At 31.1% G+C, this 21,062-nt stretch overlaps 1 protein-coding gene across 1 annotated transcript in view; it reads right to left on the bottom strand.

Moving 5' to 3' along the window:
• LOC124360483 (probable citrate synthase 2, mitochondrial) overlaps positions 1-16,777 on the bottom strand; it is a 39,500-nt gene extending 22,723 nt beyond the window's left edge. Inside the window, exons 1-2 of the mRNA XM_046814150.1 lie at positions 16,623-16,777; positions 2,061-2,219 (exon numbers count right to left, since the gene is read on the bottom strand). Coding sequence (XP_046670106.1) covers positions 2,061-2,219; positions 16,623-16,670 — 207 coding nt within the window. The 5' untranslated portion in view covers positions 16,671-16,777. The remainder of the gene's footprint in view (positions 1-2,060; positions 2,220-16,622) is intronic.
• Between the last annotated feature and the right edge of the window lie 4,285 nt (positions 16,778-21,062).

The following is a 21,062-nucleotide window of genomic DNA, read 5'->3' on the forward strand; positions in this document are numbered from 1 at the left end:
AGTGAAGACCAATACCTGAACTATGAGCCGGTTACAGTGGAATGACCTTGAGATTTTTCCTACAACAACAATGTTTAATCTCATGAACTTTTATGTTCTTATTTTGAATCGTACCGTACCGTCACATCTTAAAATAATGACTGACGAATCACAAAAACTAAAGACATTTGTTCCTACTCTTAATTTCTTTTAACAATTGAAATTATTTTGGCTTGCATAAACCACCTCCTTCTTAACCTAAGTTGTTCGAAACTACCTAAATTTAAAAAGTAAAATAAACTATTTTGCAGGAAAGCTACGTTCTTGAGAAAACATATCTTGACAATATTTGCTATGTACTTTAGGGCTGGCAAAAGACTAAAAATACTACAGTAAATATAAATCAGCATTTGCTCAACTAATAATTAATTTTATTTTTCTATGTTTGAATAGCCCAATTTTTTGTTACTGTAAATATTCTGGCACACATCATGCAGAAAAGAAAGTATTTTTAAAACTGTATTATATGGTTAATCTTAGTAAAATAGGACATACAATTACAATTTTATAGTAACATTTATTTATATTTATATTGGGCACATTGACAATGTAATTAGTAATCAATATCTTTATTAGCCATTGAAAAATCATATACAGAAATAAGCTTTGTCAATTATTAAACTGAAATGCATAAGGAGATTTTAGAAGGTTTTTATCTGAAGCAAAAGTGGATGATTAATCTTCAGTTTAAAAAGAATGCCTTGTTCTGGAAATACAGAACATTAAGATTAAGAACATTAGTCAGATATTACCGTCAAGATGCAACGTCTTACATCATAATCTGGAATATAAACATATTCGTGGTTAGTCCCTGTAAGAAAAGAATATACTTTTTACCTTTGATAGCAAATTTTCACAAAATAATAAGCTGTAGAATTACAATTTTTACAGAGATTTAAAAATGTTTCTCCTTGGCTACAAAAATTATATTGAAACCTGTACAATAAAAAAAAATAAAATCACAATTTATTTTAAATTAGTAAATAAGAGATTGAAAAAAGGTAAAATTGCTTTACTTTGATGAATTCCATAATTTGCACGCATTAAAAAAATTATATAGAATTATTTGTTTATTTCTAATAAATTTATCCCAGCATATCATGCACAGACACCAATCCAAGGTGAAATACCTTGTGGATGCAATTATATATCAACCATTCAAACCAATATTTAAAAATAATATTTTAAATGCGAAATAGAAGTTGTATACAAATTGTATTCTTAAGAAATTAACTTACAGTTTATCAAATAGTACACTTGTGTAAGAAGTCACAAGTGAAGAGAAATTGAGAGCCATGATCAAATTGGTAAAGTTTACCTTCTCATCTACTATAACATCTTCATTGCCAAAACTTATAGCTGAAAAAGCGGTCTTGAACTAAATAATATGCAAGAATCTCACTTTCATAGGTACATGGCCAGACTAGCATGGTGTCTAGCTTGGTGGAAGGGAGAGGGAAGGAGACGGCATAGCTCTGAGCTGACCGATGTGAGGGCACAGTTTGGGGTGGCACATTCAAGGTCACTTGGTAAGATTTTCTAAACATGCCAGGTTACCCATTGCATAGTAGTGATCAGAAAAAAATTGTAAAATTCTGAGAGGTTTTTAGGTAATATGTGAGGTAATATCCAAGAATTTAAGCCTTCAGGGCAGTTTCTTCCATATACATTACAAATAATATAAATCCTAGACAAATATGCATAGGACGTTATTTGTACTAAATTGAATAGTTTTTTTAATATTTGCAAAAAACTACACAATTTTTACCTTTAAACCCATCTTTCTCTCAGCTCATGGTTTGGAGATGAAAACATTTAAAAGCAGAAAACAATAATATTATTCTGTGTAAAAGAGACACTTCTAAGAAACAAAACAGGATACATAAAATAAAAACAAATAATTAAATCACCCAGTATGACGACGATTTTGTGCATATCTCTGTACTTGATTAGCAGCAACACTTGAAAAGGTTAAGATTAATTTTAGTTAATACATCACATTATCAAATAATGAAACTTACCATGTCGACAGTAACTTCACCAACTTTAACAGCGCCATGGGATTTTCGGAAATTTTTCACTCTTTCTTGCTCTTTTGGAATTTTAGTTGCTAATACAGCTTTAAGATCGTTTGATGCATCAGTGAGATTTCTAGCAATTAAAGATAACACAGGAAACACCTGAAACAAAGTTTTACATTACTTCAACTTATTCAAATCGTCCTCATACAAAGTTTATGTCAGTTTTTGTATTAAATAGATGCAACCATTTTTGTTAAACACTTAGCAGGTCATTAATTCAAAATTAAAACTGCTTGTACAACTGAGTATCCTAAGTAAGCCTGTCATCCAAATGAATCCCCAACAACTTAACTGAGTTACTTTTATTAGTCACAGCAGAACTTAAACTAAAATAATTTTCTGTTTTATTTGTGTTTCCCTAAACCAACCAAAAGCTCCTTCGCATCATTACTCTCAGCAAAAACTGTCTCAGCTGTCTTTGCCAAAAGTGAGTGAGAATGTATCATCTGTATATAAGACAGACATACAGGGTACATTAAATCTAGAATCATTTATGGCTACAATATACAAAAAAGTTTTAAGGACAGAGCCTTGAGGAACACCAGTTTAAACAGTATTAAACCCTGATATATCAGAGCCTTGAGCTCCTAAATAATTTACTCCCTATTATTTAGAAAGGAGGTCATTAAGTCTAACGCTTTACCTTGTATACCGTAATAATGAAGTTTTCTTAAAAGCAAATCATGTAATATACTAATAAATACTTCAGACAAGTAAATTAAATAACAGACAAATTAATTGGACAGGTAATAATTCCTTATTTTTAAAGCTTCTCAGGATTTTTTCAATAACATATTCAACTGCTTTAATAATGTTTTTACCAAATAAAAAAACCAAACCGCTCCTTTAAACAACATTCAAAACCCTTACTAAACAAAGTAATTTGAAAAGTGGTATAACTTTGACCATTTGAAGAATATCTGGAAGACACTCTCCTGCAGCTTCAAATTAAAGGCTCAATAAGTATTACTGTATTTCCTTAACTTTTTTATGGAGAAACCACAAACATCTATACTTTGTGACGAGCTCAATTTAGTTATAATTTTAATATATCTGAGTTCAATGGAAAACATTATTTTTAATAAATAAATTAGATGTGTATGTATTCAAAATTGGATAGCAGAATTATTACTATTACTCATTAGGTAAGTTACTCATTGTGTGATTGTAGAATTAATAAAACAATAATAAAAAATGTAAGAACAGACTCTTATTTCCTGGATTTGAATTCATTCCAAGCAGGTTTACACTTGTTTTTCAGACTAATAATGTAATTTCATGAGATTCTGATAGCCTTTTATTTTTTACTTATAATACCTTTTAACTGTTAAATATATAACCTGGTGTATAATTATCTTCAATTAGACCTGTAGCATTAATGTAAATAAATGAAAAAGTCCCTATGTCACCTCAGCCACTTATTTTTACATCTATTCTTTACTAAATCATTTTCTTTAAAAGACAGCATTCTGCAAAAAAGTGTCCAGAAATAAAAACCTCATTAAAACCCAAATCAACTCTACTGTATGATTTTAAGAATATTTAAGTGAGTCAGGCATAAATCTGAAGTTTCTTATTGCTTGGTAGGTCTCTGACTAATTTTAGATTAGTTTGTTTATTAAAGTTATTGTCCAAAATGTCATAAAAGACTGCCCAAACATCAAGAGTATTCAAAGATATAAGACTCGATGACTTTACATTCTATATTATTTTTAACAAGCTTCATTTCTTGTAAATTTATTATTTAAACAGTATAAATTAAAACAGTGTCATAGATCAAACAAGCCTTTAGCATTTAAATCATATTTCTGAACCAATACTAAAATACCTTGAAATAATAACATGAGTGGAAGGATACTTTTTAAACAAGAAATTAAAAGTACCAATGATAATAGAAAACAATCAAGGTTCAAAACTGATGCACAATAGCTAAACTACTATTAGTCTTAAGTCATCAAAACAGTGGTTACTTCAAATATAATGTCAATGCAACATTTGTTGATATTAATGGGTTGGTAGTCAATTCCAGATTTTACAAAATTACTAAACCTTTCTCTGGTTAAAGATGGTTTTCTATAATAAATATTTGCACGACTACATCCTTGAGTAACATAAGAGTTAACCTCCCTCAACAACCAATCAATGCCCAAAACATTACAAACTACGTGTATCTAACAAAGTATTATCATTTCAATTTTTCACTTAATTGATTGGATATTTGAAATATCCCGAGGCTGTGGTTGTCTCTTCCTGTGGTTCAGTCCCCAGGTTCTGTGTACCATCCAGATTCAGCATTTCATCTGGTGTTGGGCTCTGGTTTTAGGAAGCCACAATAATGTAGGAAAAGGTCTTCACTGCCTCAAATTTTATCCACAAGCCACCGTTTTCCGTTATAATTGAGATGCAGGCTACGGTGGGTATGAAGTTTTCTTTCAGCCTAGTGTATATTCAACTTGACGGTAGCATATTGATCACTTAAATAAATCACTCAGAATGCCATTTGTCATCCTTATTGACTGAGCTAAATCATATCAATTTGGAATATTTACTAAAATTATTTTTATATTCTTTAAGTGTGCTTCTTATTGTACTTATTGGTTAATTTTCTCCACTCACATGTCAACTGGCTGGTGATATTTTATATTTTGCGTTCCTATTGTATGTAGTCCACAAGAACTACTTTTGTATTGATCAAAATTTAAGTTTATATATTTAAGCAAATGTTAAGTTTATAGTATAATGTTTTTGATACTGAGGATCTTTTTGTCGTCTATATTTTATGTGCCTCTGAACATAGTTCCATTATACTTTTATTTTCCTTGTCTGGTTTTTGTAAACAATATGCTGATGTCTTGTTAACAATCTGTTGTTTTATTCATATAAGCAGTTTAGGTCTGTTTTCCTCTTCTGGTACTGATATATAAGTACTATTTTAAAAGTTCTGAAAAGTTGTAGACTAATTGTCAGCTGATGGCACACAATACCAAAATAATCCAGTTTATTTATTTAAACGGTCAACACCAACACCAACTTAAATGTAGATAATACAGTGAATATACAAAGTTTAAAAAATTACTTGAGAAAACATTAAAACAACAATATTTTCTTGCATCAACTGTCATGTGACCATGACATACTTATTTACAAGTATATTATAATTTGTTTTCTGTATATTTCATATTATAATGAACATTTAGCTTTAGTTTGCTCAAATTTGTAACTAGGATTGTTTGATAACATTTTGTTTTGAAGTAATGTTCACTGTGTTAAGTCCTATGTTAAGACAGTCTACTTTATTTGCTAATTTTGACCAACAAGACTTGGTTATTGTTTTTCCCACTCTTTGATGTTTGATGTTTGTTCTAAATGTAATTATATGACATTGTTCCTATTCTGAATAAAATTTAGAAACATTTGTATGTAATTAGTTTATTTTAGAAAACATAATTCAAGCATTAGAAAATCTTTAATCTTTTTTACTCTAAACTTAACAAGGTCATGCTATTTTAATGTAAAGAAATAAGTATTACACTATTTTTAAAATATAATACAGCATTTTATGGACGACAAGTACAACACACATAATCTCAACACACACACAACCAACACACAATCTCACAATCTCTCAGCACTTTTCAAATGGTTTAACCAGTACTTAAGATAGTTTAACAATCACAAAATTAATTGTTCTGTTTAAATAGCCAAAACCATACTTTTTTTAACAAATTAATTACAGTAGCTGAAGAGTGGAAAAAGGAAACTCTCTCACACTTATAACTTGAATCAAGTTTTGTGGCCTCAATACCACAGCAGGTCAAACAACTCAGATCACCTTGTTCTACTTAACCGACCAGCTGACAAGTGCTAAGTAGTGCTTTCTAGTGGTTACATCTTTAATTTCTGTGGATACGTTGTTATCAGGATACTGTTATAGACTACTATTTTTTATAGGTTTATTAGTCGTTAATGGAGTTGAAAACTGTTTAGTAGTACATTTAATGATGGATGAGATTGACATATAGAAATCAGTGATGATGTCTATTCATGATTCTCTTTGATGTAATGTAATATACCTAACAACAACAAACATCTTTGTCCATTCTTTGCGTGGACAAAGAATATTCCCAAAACTGGCATAAAACCAGTGAGATAAAATTGCTAAAGAGCCAGGTCGTGTACTCTCAAAACCTCCTTGAGTCGGGCAAGATAGGGTTTCTAGCTAAACTTGTTCCTCAATTCCACAATGAGACAATCAATATAGGACTGCTAGTAAAAATTTTATTCATATTATCACCACAAAGTAGAGTTATCAGCCAAGTTGGTGTTATATGACCCTTTCATGAGGCTGATGATATAGAAAGTTGGTAGTACAACTGGTGCATCCCCAAAAATGTTTGAAACTTGTAAGAGAGAGTATGGGGGAGAGGACTATAGTCAAAAATTTCATTTAGTTTTCAACATAATGGTGTGTAATAGAAATAGCCAAAGTTTTGTTATATTGAATGGAAGAAAGTTTGTGCCAGTTATGTGGTACAGGTTATTAGATATGGTGGAGATATGGAAAACCCATTTGCTGATATGTTTTAAAACTGATAAAATCTGCAATCAAGAAGTTCAGCTGTATACACTATTTTGAAGTAAAGACACAATGAAACAGTTGAGCCAAAAACATACAGAATTGATATGTACAGAGTTGGATAAACATTATAAAAACATTGGTGGAGAATTGTGACTTGTAAAAAATAACAGAAAAGTGATTTGGCCAATGATTAAAATTTCAAGGCTTCTATAGATATGAACAGTATGACTATAAGATATACAATGAACAAGATAAACTTGCAAGGTCACATCAGCTAATACCACTGTTGGTGATAACATAGTGTCAAACTGTGAAGTAATGACTTTGACTTTAAAGTCCATAATGTAATAATATAAACCACATGTAGGTGATTGCAGTACACTATAAATTAAATTTACAAAAAATATTTATGCACAGCTCTTTAAAAAGTCTTAAAAGAGATTGATTAGATTTCTCAAGTACACAAAGTATCATACTGCTTCACTTGCTTTCACTGCAAAAATATTTTAGCTCTTTCCTTGAACACTTCAATAAAAATTTAATACTTAAAGAGAATAATTCATAATAAATTTCAATATTAATAATAGCTATTACATAAATAACCAATTTCAATATTAATAATAGGTATTACATAAATAACCAGAGTGTCAGCATTTGAACAGATGAGCTGAGAGATTTGAAGGATATTACATTACATTTGGTATTATACATATTTATTTTAATATGTACTGCCCAAGAGGCTTCACTACTGTACCAAAAGATAACCTGGTAGTTGTGATATCACATGATCACTGTATTAGTTAACTGCCACATCAGTGTCCTAGCTGTACCCTTTTGTTTAAAACAGCTGTCATCATCTATCGATCTCCCCAACTCTGCCCAATATTACGTATATAAACTTGCCTATTTTTTATATTTAAATTGCATTTATATAACAATATTGTAAACTTTACTATCTAAAATACAAGATTTTTTCCAAATGATTGGAAAGATTTACAAACTTAAGAATTGTATTTGAAAACCCGATTCAAAGTTATGAGTAACAGAATAATAAAAAAACTAAATTTAAGTATATTCTACTACACAATTTAAATTTTGAACTGTGAGAGATTGTTTGCATTAATTAAACCAAATTGGGATAAAGATGCCAATGCAAATTGTACAATTTTAGTTCAATTCAAACATGTCTTTTTTAAAGAAATTTATTCTTGTATTAGAAAATAAAATAATTACTAAAAATAATTTTCACTAGTTAAGCTCTCCATTAAATTGGACTTGGTATTATCCAGGCAAAACCTACAGAGGGATTATCTTCATCTTCAATTATTATGATAAGAAAGTGAGTCTTTAAAGTTTTATTATATTAACAAACTAAAAGAGAACACTTCTAGTAAATACTAGGAAACTTTTTTACTTTATACATCAACATAAATGATTGTGTATTTAATGGTTTATGGCTAATGTAGTAACACTTTTAATTTACCCTGATAGCTACAAAGAAAAATATTCACTGATCTAATATCTGATGCATATATTAACTTGTGCAAACATATGCAATTATATAAATATATACACTCTTAAAACATAATACACTATTACACGTATGTCATTCTCACACAATTATTTTCAAGAACTCCTCACAATCTTTAATGGTATATAAAGAAAAATTACAAAAAGATTAACATAGTACAAATCTTGCTTTTGGCAACTGAAATAAATTTTGTAGTTTATAAATGTTGTTTTCTAGAAATAAATTTGTTGTTTAGATAAAACTAGCCTAAACCCGCGGCTCCGCTCGCGTGGCAGTAGAGAGGGCTACATCAATCAAGCATCGAAAAGAAATACTAATTTTATTATACGTTTTTCCAATTAATTTATTGCTCTACTAATACATCGTAGCATATCATAAAATCTATTATAAAAGTTTTTTGTTTATTTTAATGCGTTTTGGTAAACAACGTTATTAGTTGTATTATTTGGAGCATAAATATAAATGTTCTTCGGGTTTCCGACTCTTGAGCAAGCGACGTAAGAGTTGTACTTTCGTATATCCTGTAGAAAACGTTTAGAGTCGGGAGTTGTTCCGGATGTTAAAGACAAAAGTGGCTCAGGAGGTTCTTGAAGTGGTAGCAGATACACCTTCCCGTTGCTGCAACACATTCCTAGTGCCTCGTTTGGAAATTTCCGTGCATGGCAATGTGGGCAAGTTACATTCATGTGACCGATATTCATTTTTGGGTGTTGATTGTAGTCTGCTGAAGGATCGTAATTAAAAGCTTGTTTATACATGTCATGTTGAAGTCGTGCATCGCCTGATCTGTTTGCAACCGCTCGATTACTTTGCATTCTCAATCTATCATTCAAATTTGATGTTTCTCTTTCTTCTTGCGACAGCATCATTCTTGATGCTGATGTTCGTATTCGATTCAATTCGTTTACCTTTGCGCGCTGGTCGTTGCTTTGATTATTACGAATTCGTTTTGTTGCTATCGCACGTGCGCTGTGACGGCTTAAAGCACTTTTTTTTCTTGGCGGCATTATGTTATTTTCCAATAAAATTCGTCAAAAAACTGCTCAAAGGAATTCTGTAAAAAAAATGTTGAGAAAAACATTCTTCAAAGAATATTTACATGAGAAAACAAAAATACTTGCCTATTTTTTTAAACCTTTTACTGATGGAAAATAACACTGTTCTTGGAAATTGTAAAAAAGATATCAAATCACGTTTATCAAAAATTTGACATTTGTGACACGTTGTAAATGTCAAAAAATGTTTGTTTACATAGAAACGTCAAAAATATTTATGTTTACTTAGTTACTGTCAAAAATAACAACAATTTTTTGTCGCATTATATATGTTTACAAAGAACAGCTGATTAAAAATTTGAAAAGACTCTTTCACTTAATAACATATGTTTGCTGCAATGCATTTCTTACGGGTATTTCTGTAACCAGTGGGGCGGAATCCTGAATCGGGAAAGGGATAAAAAGTATCCTATAACCTTCTACAGATCAAGACGAACAAATTTTAAAAAAAATTAGGCGAATCCGTCCAGCCGTTTGTGAGTGATGCTGTTACACACGAACAGTTTCATTTTTATATATATAGATTGTTCATAGCCTTAAAAATACAATTATGTGGTCAAAAGAATTTTCAGTTACTGTCATAATTTTAAAAGATTATATCACTATTATAGTATTATACAATTCATCTGAACTATGAACAAGATTTACTATTTATTAGGAAGTACTATTTAAAAAGTATTCTTAGGCACTAACTTTACATTTAGGAATGATTTGTTACACAAGCTTTAACCCTCAGACTGATAATAAGAAATTACCAGAATGATACACTAGATTTTGTCTTTGTGTAGCATATTGTTTTAGATATTTTTTTTAAAGATATGTGCTTAATACTAAGTAATGTGTTATATATCAATTTTTTGTTAGAAATCAGAGAAAATTTAAAAATAATAAAAATATGCAATTACTTGAGTATTTTATTTTTTTATTTGAACATAAATTCAAAAATGTGTATTGTAAATTTTTTGTTTTCACTCCATGTAACTTTTATATAACTTGAGATAGTAAGATACAGTAAATGTACAAAATATACATGGTATTATTGTGAAGAAAAGGATTATAACATATATATATATATACACTTATTTACAACACAAAAAAATGTTTTGATAAAAATGTAAAGTATATACTACTTTTTTGGCAGTATGCATCCATATTGGTGTTTGATGAATTCTTTGGGCAAGAGGAATATCAGATAATGATTGTTGTCACTGTCATTATCAATTTGTTCTTAAAACAACTCACATTCCACCAGTTTACAATCATCCAGAATAACTAACAACAAATCTGACTACGAAATATCATCAGTTTTTCATTTGCCGATATGTCACTTTCATTATCAGAACTAATATTTTCATCCTCCACTTGTTCATGTATATCATTTGAACAAGTATTGTCAATTTCACAACATAAAAATAAATGATAAAAACTTAGCCTACATAATAACCTAGCAACAGTAACAATAAAGATTGTCAAGGCCGTTCAGCATGCCACTAGCTGCATAGTTCGTCAGCTGTATGCCGTACCAGCATTTGGATCGATATCAGCTGACAACAAGTAATATTACGAATATAAACTATATAAAATGAATTGATATTTATGAGTAGAGGATTTGAATGGTGCAAGTTATGTCCTTATAACTTACAACGGTTTTTGTGTAATAATAGTGGAAAGTTGACCGACAGCTGTGCCATCTTTATCAGTTCACAAGTGGTATTGATAAACATCTGTGCCGTCAGTCATCAGTTGGAGGGTTAAAAGCAGTAAGACTGTTTTTGCTCAGCTTGAACAAACACACTGATCATCAATTAATTTTGACATAATGTTCTTTAACATACATTATTGATAGAAATATAAACATAGCTGACATAAATTAAGTTAGACAAAAGTATTTTTGTTTAAAATTTGCAATAGGTAGGTATTTGCAAATAGAGTAGGCTCTATTTTTATTATTTAGAAGAAGACACCTTGCTATAATTTAAAATAGCCTTCCAATAGGTCGGAGCATTCCAACCAGGTTGTGGATTGATGGGGTGATTCAGTACATTGTACCTATCGTACGATATAACCGCCGTTTCTCATTGGTGGACTCATTGCGTAGTCCCATCTGTCTGCCATCCAGGAGCATCCCTTAGATGTCCAAGCAGTAATTTTAGTCAGAGTCATTCTCAGCATGACATGCTCCGTCAAGGTTATGACCTTTGTTCTCTCTAGCAGAATAAGTCTCGTCTTGGAAGTCATTATAAGTAGTAAAAGCGGTCTTCTTTTCTCTATACCAAGGCACATGGGCTTTGAACCTTCCTTGTACATCTCATTGGTTATAGCAGTGCCATCCTGACTCTTGTTTTGTGCTAAGCGACATCTAAACAAACTCTTTGTTTACTTGTTGGCTGTAGTATTGCTGTCTTGGGTCCCGATACCCTTTGAGAACAAGGTTGCAATAGTAGTGCCACTTTAAACTTTGTGTTGTTTGCGATAAGACAGATGGATTCCTTCCAAACTTGTGTCCAACCCCTATGCCAGTGACTGTTGTTAGTGACAAGAGTGAGGTGCCACGAGTGGCATGTTCTTCCATGGATCCTTCTACAGCCCTGAACGAGCTGGAAGTGAACTGGCATGAAGCTAATACAATATCGGTAGGTTGGCATCATTACAATGAACCCTTTTCTTCTAGTCCATCATTTATATATTACTCTAGAATCTATAATATAGATAGTTATTTTAAATAAATAAAAACAGGCTGAATAACTAAATAATTTTAAAATTATCACTCGTACAAACTGAGATGAGTAATTATTAAAAATCTCGCATTATACAGTTAGTAACAATTTATCTGGCCAAAAATTTGTCACATATGATTGGGTTTATCTATTATTTTAGTTGAACCTAAGGCTATTTTATGCTTATGGTGGGCTTCCTTTTAACTGCCCTAGGATCAAACCCTTCAGTTTTACTGATCCTTTCCAGGAAGACAACATTAAACTTAACTTCCACAGTACAACAATGGATTGTTAAAAGATAAATAACTCACCACACATATATCTCTCTCTCTCTCTCTCTGTTATTAAAATTAAGTGTTTTTTTTTACTGCATTTTACAGATTGCAATACCAAGAACTGTAAATGACGTCTAATGTGAGTAAGTAACTGATTATTATTACAATACACTTATTTGAAAATATAATAATTGATATTTTATTTTTGTATAATTAATTACATTATTGCAATGGTTTCTACTTTTCTAAGGACACACGATTTTCAGTTGTCAAACTTTAGTTTATCTGACCTGTGGCTGATTCCGTTATGGTCAGTCCAGTGGGAGACTATAACTTACCAGTTATTTAATAATATTTTCAATGTAATAAACTCTTTTACTTCTAAAGCTTTGAAAAGAAACAAACTTTATACATTTCTTAAAAAGTAATAAACAGAGATTGTAAAGTAAGGATTTTATGCACATTAATATTTTTTTAGGTATTCTATCTAATCAAGAAGTGTACTTAACTTAAGATATAAAAAAAACCATTTTGTAGTTGAAAGCAATGGTTGATTAGAGGTATTATATAAGGAATGTGAGAGTTTTTGCCAATTTTGATGTACTCCTATTTTATTTATAGCAATGATGCAATGATTAAAAACTTATGATTAACACACTCCTTAGTTTTATCTGAAGTGCATACTATTTCAGTTTTGGCATCTGACCAACAGCACTGGCGTCTATCATGGCCCTGACAAAGGTGAAAACTGAGCAAGTCAAAATTAGCTCAAAATAGTTAGCAATTTAAACCATTACATTACTACAAATTTTTACTACAAAATAAGTAATACAGTATGATCATTTAATTGCATTTTTTAATCAATTAACCATTAGAGGGCGCCAAAAAGTGTTGTAACTTATCTGGTAGCCTACATACTTTTGAAGTGACTACTTTTTTGTCAAGGATGTAGTAGTTTTCTGATGGAAGAAGACGAATGTGAAAATAGGCAAACTGCCAATGTTTTATAAATACATTATAAGTATAATATTAAAATATATATCTATTTTTGTTCTATTATTCACAATAAAATTGTCTACAATACAACTTTATTTATAATAATTTGAGTGCGATAGAAATTTTTAAAAGATTTTATTTAATGTTTTGTACTCATTTCTTATTTACTGTTGGTTTACTTAAAAACAAAATATAATATTACCTTGGAAAAGAAAATTCTTAAATTTCTTAATAAGAGTACAAAATTGTGTGTTGATTGGTGGGAAAATGGGGATAAGAATTATGTAGTAGAAGTAAAAAATCTCAAATCAGCTAAAATGAACTAAACACGTGTTATGCAATGTCAAAAAGATGTAAATAACTTATATTACCAACATCATTGCATACAATATTTGTAGAAAGGTCATAGGACTTATTTTAAATTAGAGAATTATGACTTTATGATGTTTTGTGACTCAAACACTAAAAGAAAAAGCAGGATGTGTATAGCTCGCTCTTCTTTTTCAGCATGACTATTACAATCATATATCACACCAACACAGGCTATAGTGGGATACTGATGCCTGTGCTGGTATGATTTGATTCTTGAACTCCGCAGTATTCCTGACTTTGTGCTCGGGACTTGCATACTGTGCAGTAACAATGCCTGGACTAAATTCCAAGCAGCGTTGGGGTATGTTTTTATTTCCCTTCTTTTCTTCTATTTGTTCTTTATTTTTGTATATTTTTTCCTAATCCACCTGACGAAGATGATATAAGATTCCAATCCTCGAAACACTGTGTTATACCTTTTGTAAAATATAACGATGGCAAATGTCTGAAATCCTGTTATCCTTTCAAACCTTCCATTGTCAATAACAAACTTTAAACAAAGAATTAGAAAACTCTGAAAATAGTATTTAATTTATTCAGATTGATTGAGTGGCATAACTTACATCATTTTTAAGTCTTAAAACAGTCTTTTAGTAAGACATTCAATATTAAAATTAATAAGATTTTTTTACATTTTCTAATTAAAATTAAATTTTACCTCTATGTAGAGCAAAACCAATATCTATTTAATTGTATTAATCTATGAGTTTAAACTAATGGTGTAAAATTCCTAAAAACAAATAAAAAATGCTTGTACTTAACATTTTAAAATTCAAACTGAGTCCTTGTCAATTAATATGTATACACAGTTGAGATTTCATTGCTGTACGGGCGTCACATGTTTTAGTAATGATCGTGAGTTAACCCTGTTTGGTAGCTGCTGACATCAGCAGTTCAGCCATCTTTAGATGTAAAAAATCAAGTGAATTTAACCCAAACAAAAGACTCTTTTGCCTTCTGAGAATAAAAGATTTTATCCAACCTGACACAAGTGCCTTTAGCCATCAGGATAGCCGGAAACACAGTGCCACCCTGCAATTTTGGCGAAAAAGAAGTACCTACATCCATGAAAATAGTGCCAAAATTCAAGCTCAGATCATGTGAGCGTTAATAAAGGTTATCTTCAACTTCTGTACTACTAGTATCATAATTGTGATAACAATATAATATTTGTGTCGTGTAATAACAAGTGGTAGATAGGGACAGAGTAGCTTCCTAACCGACATCGCTTTCTTTTGGGAGGCAGATAACAAGAACCGATCGCCATAATGACATGTAATTTTTACAGTGAGCCAAATAAGGTCAACATAACAATATAATATTTGTGTCGTGTAATAACAAGTGGTAGATAGGGACAGAGTAGCTTCCTAACCGACATCGCTTTCTTTTGGGAGGCAGATAACAAGAACCGATCGCCATAATGACATGTAATTTTTACAGTGAGCCAAATAAGGTCTGTTATTTCAAATAATGTAGTTATTTTAGGTTTCCTGTAAAAAAATTCATAGTGGTCTCCAGAAAATATCAAAGTACCCTTAGAACTATCTTGCAAGAAAATTAGTTCTACTTTTAATATTCTAACATTCATTTTTATCCACTAAAACCCTTTATTGTTTTGTTCAGGACGATTGCAATAAATTAATAACCTCATTACCGGTTCAGATGAAAATAAGCTATATATGATTTAAAAAAGCAAACAAACTGAACCAAACTTTTTATAAACGAATAAATAGAGTAAAACAAACATAAGTTAAGTAAATAAGAAAACCTAACCATAACTTCCTAATTTCAAATGTATGTACTATCTACTTTCATACCACCTGGTATCTTCCAATCATATAAAAATAGCCTTTCTTAATTTAAAAATAACACAATTACACAACGAACTGACACACTCTCTCTAAAAAACCATGATGTCCAATTAAAAACAAATAAATTCATTTCCTGATATTTTAACTGTTTACATAATCCATAATCAAAAACACAAATAACTCATAACTAATTGATGGTATTAAAGTTAACCTTTAGCTAGAGTAATGGACATGATGAAGGCTACTGTATAGGACAGTTAGTTGTTGATGCTGTACAAAGCTGTTCTGATCACAGGACATTCAGAAAAAACTATTGGGCACAGAAAATGCAGAAAAATATAGATAACAAGAAGCACAGTACACAAATATGACCGCAAAATTGATTTTATTTCAATTATTAGTAGGCCTATATAGTTATCTGTGATTTCACCCCCTAAAACCATATATATAAGTTAGTTTTGTTCTGGAGAATAAGCAGAATACATTAGAAATTATAACATTTTGATTGGAAACCCCAGATGTTATCATTACCGATACCGAATGCTTTTGTATTTGATAGTTAAAAGTATTTCTAATCAATAATTTGCTACACTGATTCAATTGTGGATGGTAGCTGCTTACTATACTGCAGCCACAAGGGCCTATTTTACAAACTTTACTTATTCAAATGATTGTGTTTGCAATTTTTTTAAAATTACAGGCTAACATAAATTTACTTTTGACATTAGCCAACTCTTTTATATAGCCCTACTAAACTTAATGTTTCAATCAAATAAGTAGAGAGAGACTTACTATAATTTTATTTTAAAAATCGTTCTTTTTACAAAATATACCGATATACATTTTATTTTACTGGCTTTAAGGCAATATTCTAATACAAGCTCTAATTGCTAAAAAAAACTAATTAGGCTAGCTAAAATTGGTAAAACCCAGGACTCCAATAATGGATACACCAGTATCTTGAACAGTCTATAGTGATATAATCTAACATGATTGTTAAGTAAAGAATGTTTTTATTATGTATCATTACTTGAAAATTTCCCAGTATAAAAGTGTGTGATTTCCTACTACGATTTACCTGGTCAAGGTTAACCTTTAGTGCCTGAAAGAAATCAAAGTTATATTATATTAAAAAATAATATACTTCAATATATTAATAACTTTACCTGGCCGTTATCAAAGGTACGCAAAGCAGTAATTCGATAAAGCGCCATCGCGTATTTTAAAATTACACAGATAGGCTACAGATTAAACACCCTCTGCAACGACCTTAACTATCAGAGGAAGACAGGTAAGAGAAAAGAAGGAGAATACCAGCCAATACCACCTTCACTATGACAAATCTTTTTTCAGTCATATGATTTTTCTGACAATGTAAATTAATAAAAGTACAAAGAGTATAAAACATGATTTCATATTGCCATTTCCTATAGTTATGGACGGTACTATATATACTAAAAATCAGCAGTTTTCAGTTCGGCATTAATCGTATAAATGGGTGGGTCAGGTAAATATTCAACCGCAATTAAAAATCTGGCATTTTCTCCTCACAGTCATGAAAGAAAAGGAAAGAAAATCGAAGAATTGTAAAGACGTTTAGTGTATATATTGTGACGAAACCAGTATATATTTGTCGTAATTAATTCAAGAACCTAAAAGGTAGTTACAGGATTGCACATCAGCGGGGTCTTTATACATCTATCAAGTAAATTTATCGCAAGGTGGTTTGGGTGAGCATCTAATCTTGACAGTTAATTTAGACTGAATTTGATAATTTATTCTTTACTTTTGGGGTGTCCAACTTTTGATGTAACGTTTTATTTGATACATACCAAGGCGCTTTTACAAGTTTTCTTAACAGTATTGATTGATTCCGTTGAAGTATCTTCAGATTTGAATTGTTTCCTGTACCTTATAACTGCACACCACATGTCTATGCAGGTTTTTGGATAGTTTTATATAATAGTCACTTTTTATTTAAACTAAGTTTTGATTTAAATCCGAGTAGCCAATTCCTTTTAATTGTATTTAAAATTAGCTGCTGTCTCTTCGACCAGATGTGGAAATCCCAAGTAAGCCTTCTGTCTAAGCCCATGCCTAGATAATTTACTTCAGTTACTTGGGGTAAATTAACGTTATTCAATGTAACTAGAGGACAAAATTCTCGATTTCATGTAAACGTTACGTGTACTGACGTTCCATGTCCTAAACCAATTCGTAATTGCATCTAAGCCCTGTTGTAAGCAATGAGATGCTCGAACACAATCTTTATTACTGAAAAAATTGAAGTATAATCTGTGAACGTAGCAATTTGAGTATGTTCATTTTCTGGAAGGTCAGCGGTATAAAGTAAGTATAACAATGGACACTTCCTTCAGCAAATCTGAATTCTATTAAATGTAGCTGAGTAAGAACATATTAATACTTTATTTGAAAATATCAGTTTGGAAAATATGATTATAGTATAGAAAAATTTAATGGGGCAAAACCTTCTTAATTTTGAATAGTACAACAGTATGCCAAACCTTATCAAACGCTTGACTGACATCTAAAAAGGTAGCTAAACAATAACTTTTATTTTCTAAGCTCTCCCGTATTATTTCAACTATTCTATGGATTGTTCCATTGTGCCATGTTTTCGCCTAAAACCAAACCGAGGAGAAGGTACTACAGAATCTTCACCGATTAATGATTGTAGTCTTTTGAAGCTTTACAAACAGTTTTTAAATAATAATAGGTAAGAGGCTTTTTGGTTTGTGTAAGGTCAGCTAGGTGAGAGGCTGCCCTGGTTTTGGTATGATAATTGTCTGGGCTCTTTTAAATTGAACTTGTATGTGTTCCAGTTTTAATATGGCTTTAAATAAGAATGTAATCGATTTCTTGGGAGTTCTTTCAGTATTTTTTTCCGGTAATAGACTCATAACAAGCATACTTATGAGAATTGAGATTATGAGTTATAATTGAGCGAACTTCAGACAGTTTGAATGTTCGTAACGGAAAATCGAGTTGAAGTGGAGATTCTAAATACTTGTGTATTTTCTTCGTTGTTACAAAAGCGTCATTTAGTTTTAAAACAAAATATTCTGCAAACGCCTCAGATTTTTCAATGTTACTTTTCGTCCGGTTTCCATCAGATTTTTAAATAGGGGAAATTTATTCGGCTGCTTAATTTTTTGGTTATTTTCCATAACGAATAGTCTGTAGCTTTGGTTGCTGAAAGAGCCTGGGTAAACTCTTTATACTACTGGTTTAAATAAAATTAAAACATCATCTTGTCAGATGTTACGAGCTGCCCTACTGTTTTGCCATTTCCTTTTTAATTTTCTTTTCTAATCGATGTTTTCTTGATGTAGCTAGGGTAATATCTTATTGCAAACAATCAATAAAGTAGTCAGTAGAACTTTCTAAATCCTCAACCCTTTTAAACTGAATGTTCAACTTCAAATGTTCATTTAATGAATTACGAAATTGAACTCAGTTAGTAAATTGGTTACATGACATTTCACACGACATTTTTAAATACTTATGTGCCTAAATTAAGTATAATCGGCGAATTATCAGAAGACAGGTCAAGGTAGGAATTGATATCTGTATAATCTGATTTGTATCTACGTAATACATTTAGCAACAAAAATCGAACATATATTAATTTGTTCGCATATAAAGTGTCAGCATGTAGGTTTACACGTATGATGTTTGGAATGATTACTATTTATAACCTTTAATAATTAAGGAAACAGGATTTTCCGAACATTATTTTCCATCGTTCAGTGATACAAAAATTCAGTAACACTACATTTCGAGATTTGCAATACGATCTCTTCTTCAGGTAAATAACTAACCTAACACATTATTATAAATTAGGTTAAAATAAACAAATCATGCCAGAGTTTTGTGACACGCGTGTCAGGAATCACAACTACAATGTTGTGTCTCAACTTCACTAACTCTAAAACATGCACCTAATAAAAAAAATAATAAACACAACACTAATTAACACAACTAAACTACATAATACAGGTCACAATATATCTACATTCGAAGACCAACCATCTACGATGGCTTTAATATAGTTATAATAGCTACCGTCTACTAGGAGTGGCGAATCGAAACCTCATTCTTGATCTTTCGCTTTGTAATCATATCCTGCTATAACACCCCCCCCCCAAATTTAATACAAAACTGTTCGAAGTGTTGTTTGGTTATAAAATGGGGGGGGGCAATAAACGGCTGAAAATGTAATAGGGCCTAATTAATTAATCTTCAAGAATAATACTGGAAGACTGAAAGTGATTCTCTCTAAAGCCTGGGTAGTTCATAATGTTTAATTGTGTATATTACTAAAATTCCACTACACTCATGGATCGTGTTGTCAGGATGATATAGTATAGTATAATGAGTAGTTAAGAATTTCAAAATAAAGTTTGTCCGTAAAATGTTTCTGAAATAAGACATCTCAGTTATGTTGGGTGATGAATAATTGGACTTTTTGACTATGTCAACACGTAGGCATTCCATTAAGTGATTTTGAGAAGAATATTAATTTTAGACTAGAAACAATAGTAGTCGTAAGATTAAGTAACGTAATAACGTTTTCTTATTGTTTAGATAAAATATTTTCAAATCGTTCAAAAGATTTTTGAATTATGTTGGGAAAACCTTTAAATTCATCAATGTGTCCGTTAGATGCTTGTTCCTTTGAAGGTAAATTGACATTTCTGTGATTATACTGTATAACTTGAGGAAGGCGACTACTCCCTCAGTGATTAAATTATTTTGAAAGGACTGGTTTTGATTAACATTGGTTGGGTTGTTTCGTTCAGAATGATCCAGGTTGATTTCAAAAGCCTTCTTTCTAAGGGGAGGGAATTGTTTGTTTTATATTTCTTTATAAACGGTACAACCTTTGTAGTTAGCCGGATGCTCACCAGAGCACAAAACGCAAGAATAGGTTACTGTTAAAGGTTTATTCCAAACCTGTGTATCATGATCCTGGGAACTTTAGCATAAAGAAATATATTTTGACAGTATGACTTAGTATGTCCATAATATTGGCAACGTTTACATTGAACAACTTCCTTCTTTTAAATACGTGGTTAAATGAAACTCTACTAAACTACCATTGCAAGGCACCTAATCAGTAAAAAACAGAGACAATGGTGTTTTGTTCCTCTATTTATTACATTGAGCACATTTATTCATTATGGCCGTTTTCTTCGATCGCTATTTAGGTCTTCAATAGAAGTAGAGTAATGCATGTTCTTTAATACAATCTTATATGCACGTTCTTGCTGTAACTGATAAGTATGGCAACTGATGTTCAAGTTGGTAAGTTCTTTGACTATTTTCTGGTTAGCGTTAGGAGATGATAATGGAAAAGGTTTAATTCTGTCTTTTAAGACTCTTGTACGAGTATTCAGCTTTACTTTATATTGTGCCCAGTCTTTGATCATCATAAGGATTTTGACGTGACAACGTCTTATATCAGGTTGCGGCTCGGAGTCACTCATGAAAAAGTGTAACGCCCGGTAACGTTACGATGCCCGTCCAGTGGGTCCGCCGCACGGGATAAAGCAGATAACTGTGGGTCCGCCGCACGGGATAAA

Source organism: Homalodisca vitripennis, chromosome 4, assembly GCF_021130785.1.
Source record: "Homalodisca vitripennis isolate AUS2020 chromosome 4, UT_GWSS_2.1, whole genome shotgun sequence".
In the NCBI taxonomy this organism is placed as follows: Eukaryota; Metazoa; Arthropoda; class Insecta; order Hemiptera; family Cicadellidae; genus Homalodisca; species Homalodisca vitripennis.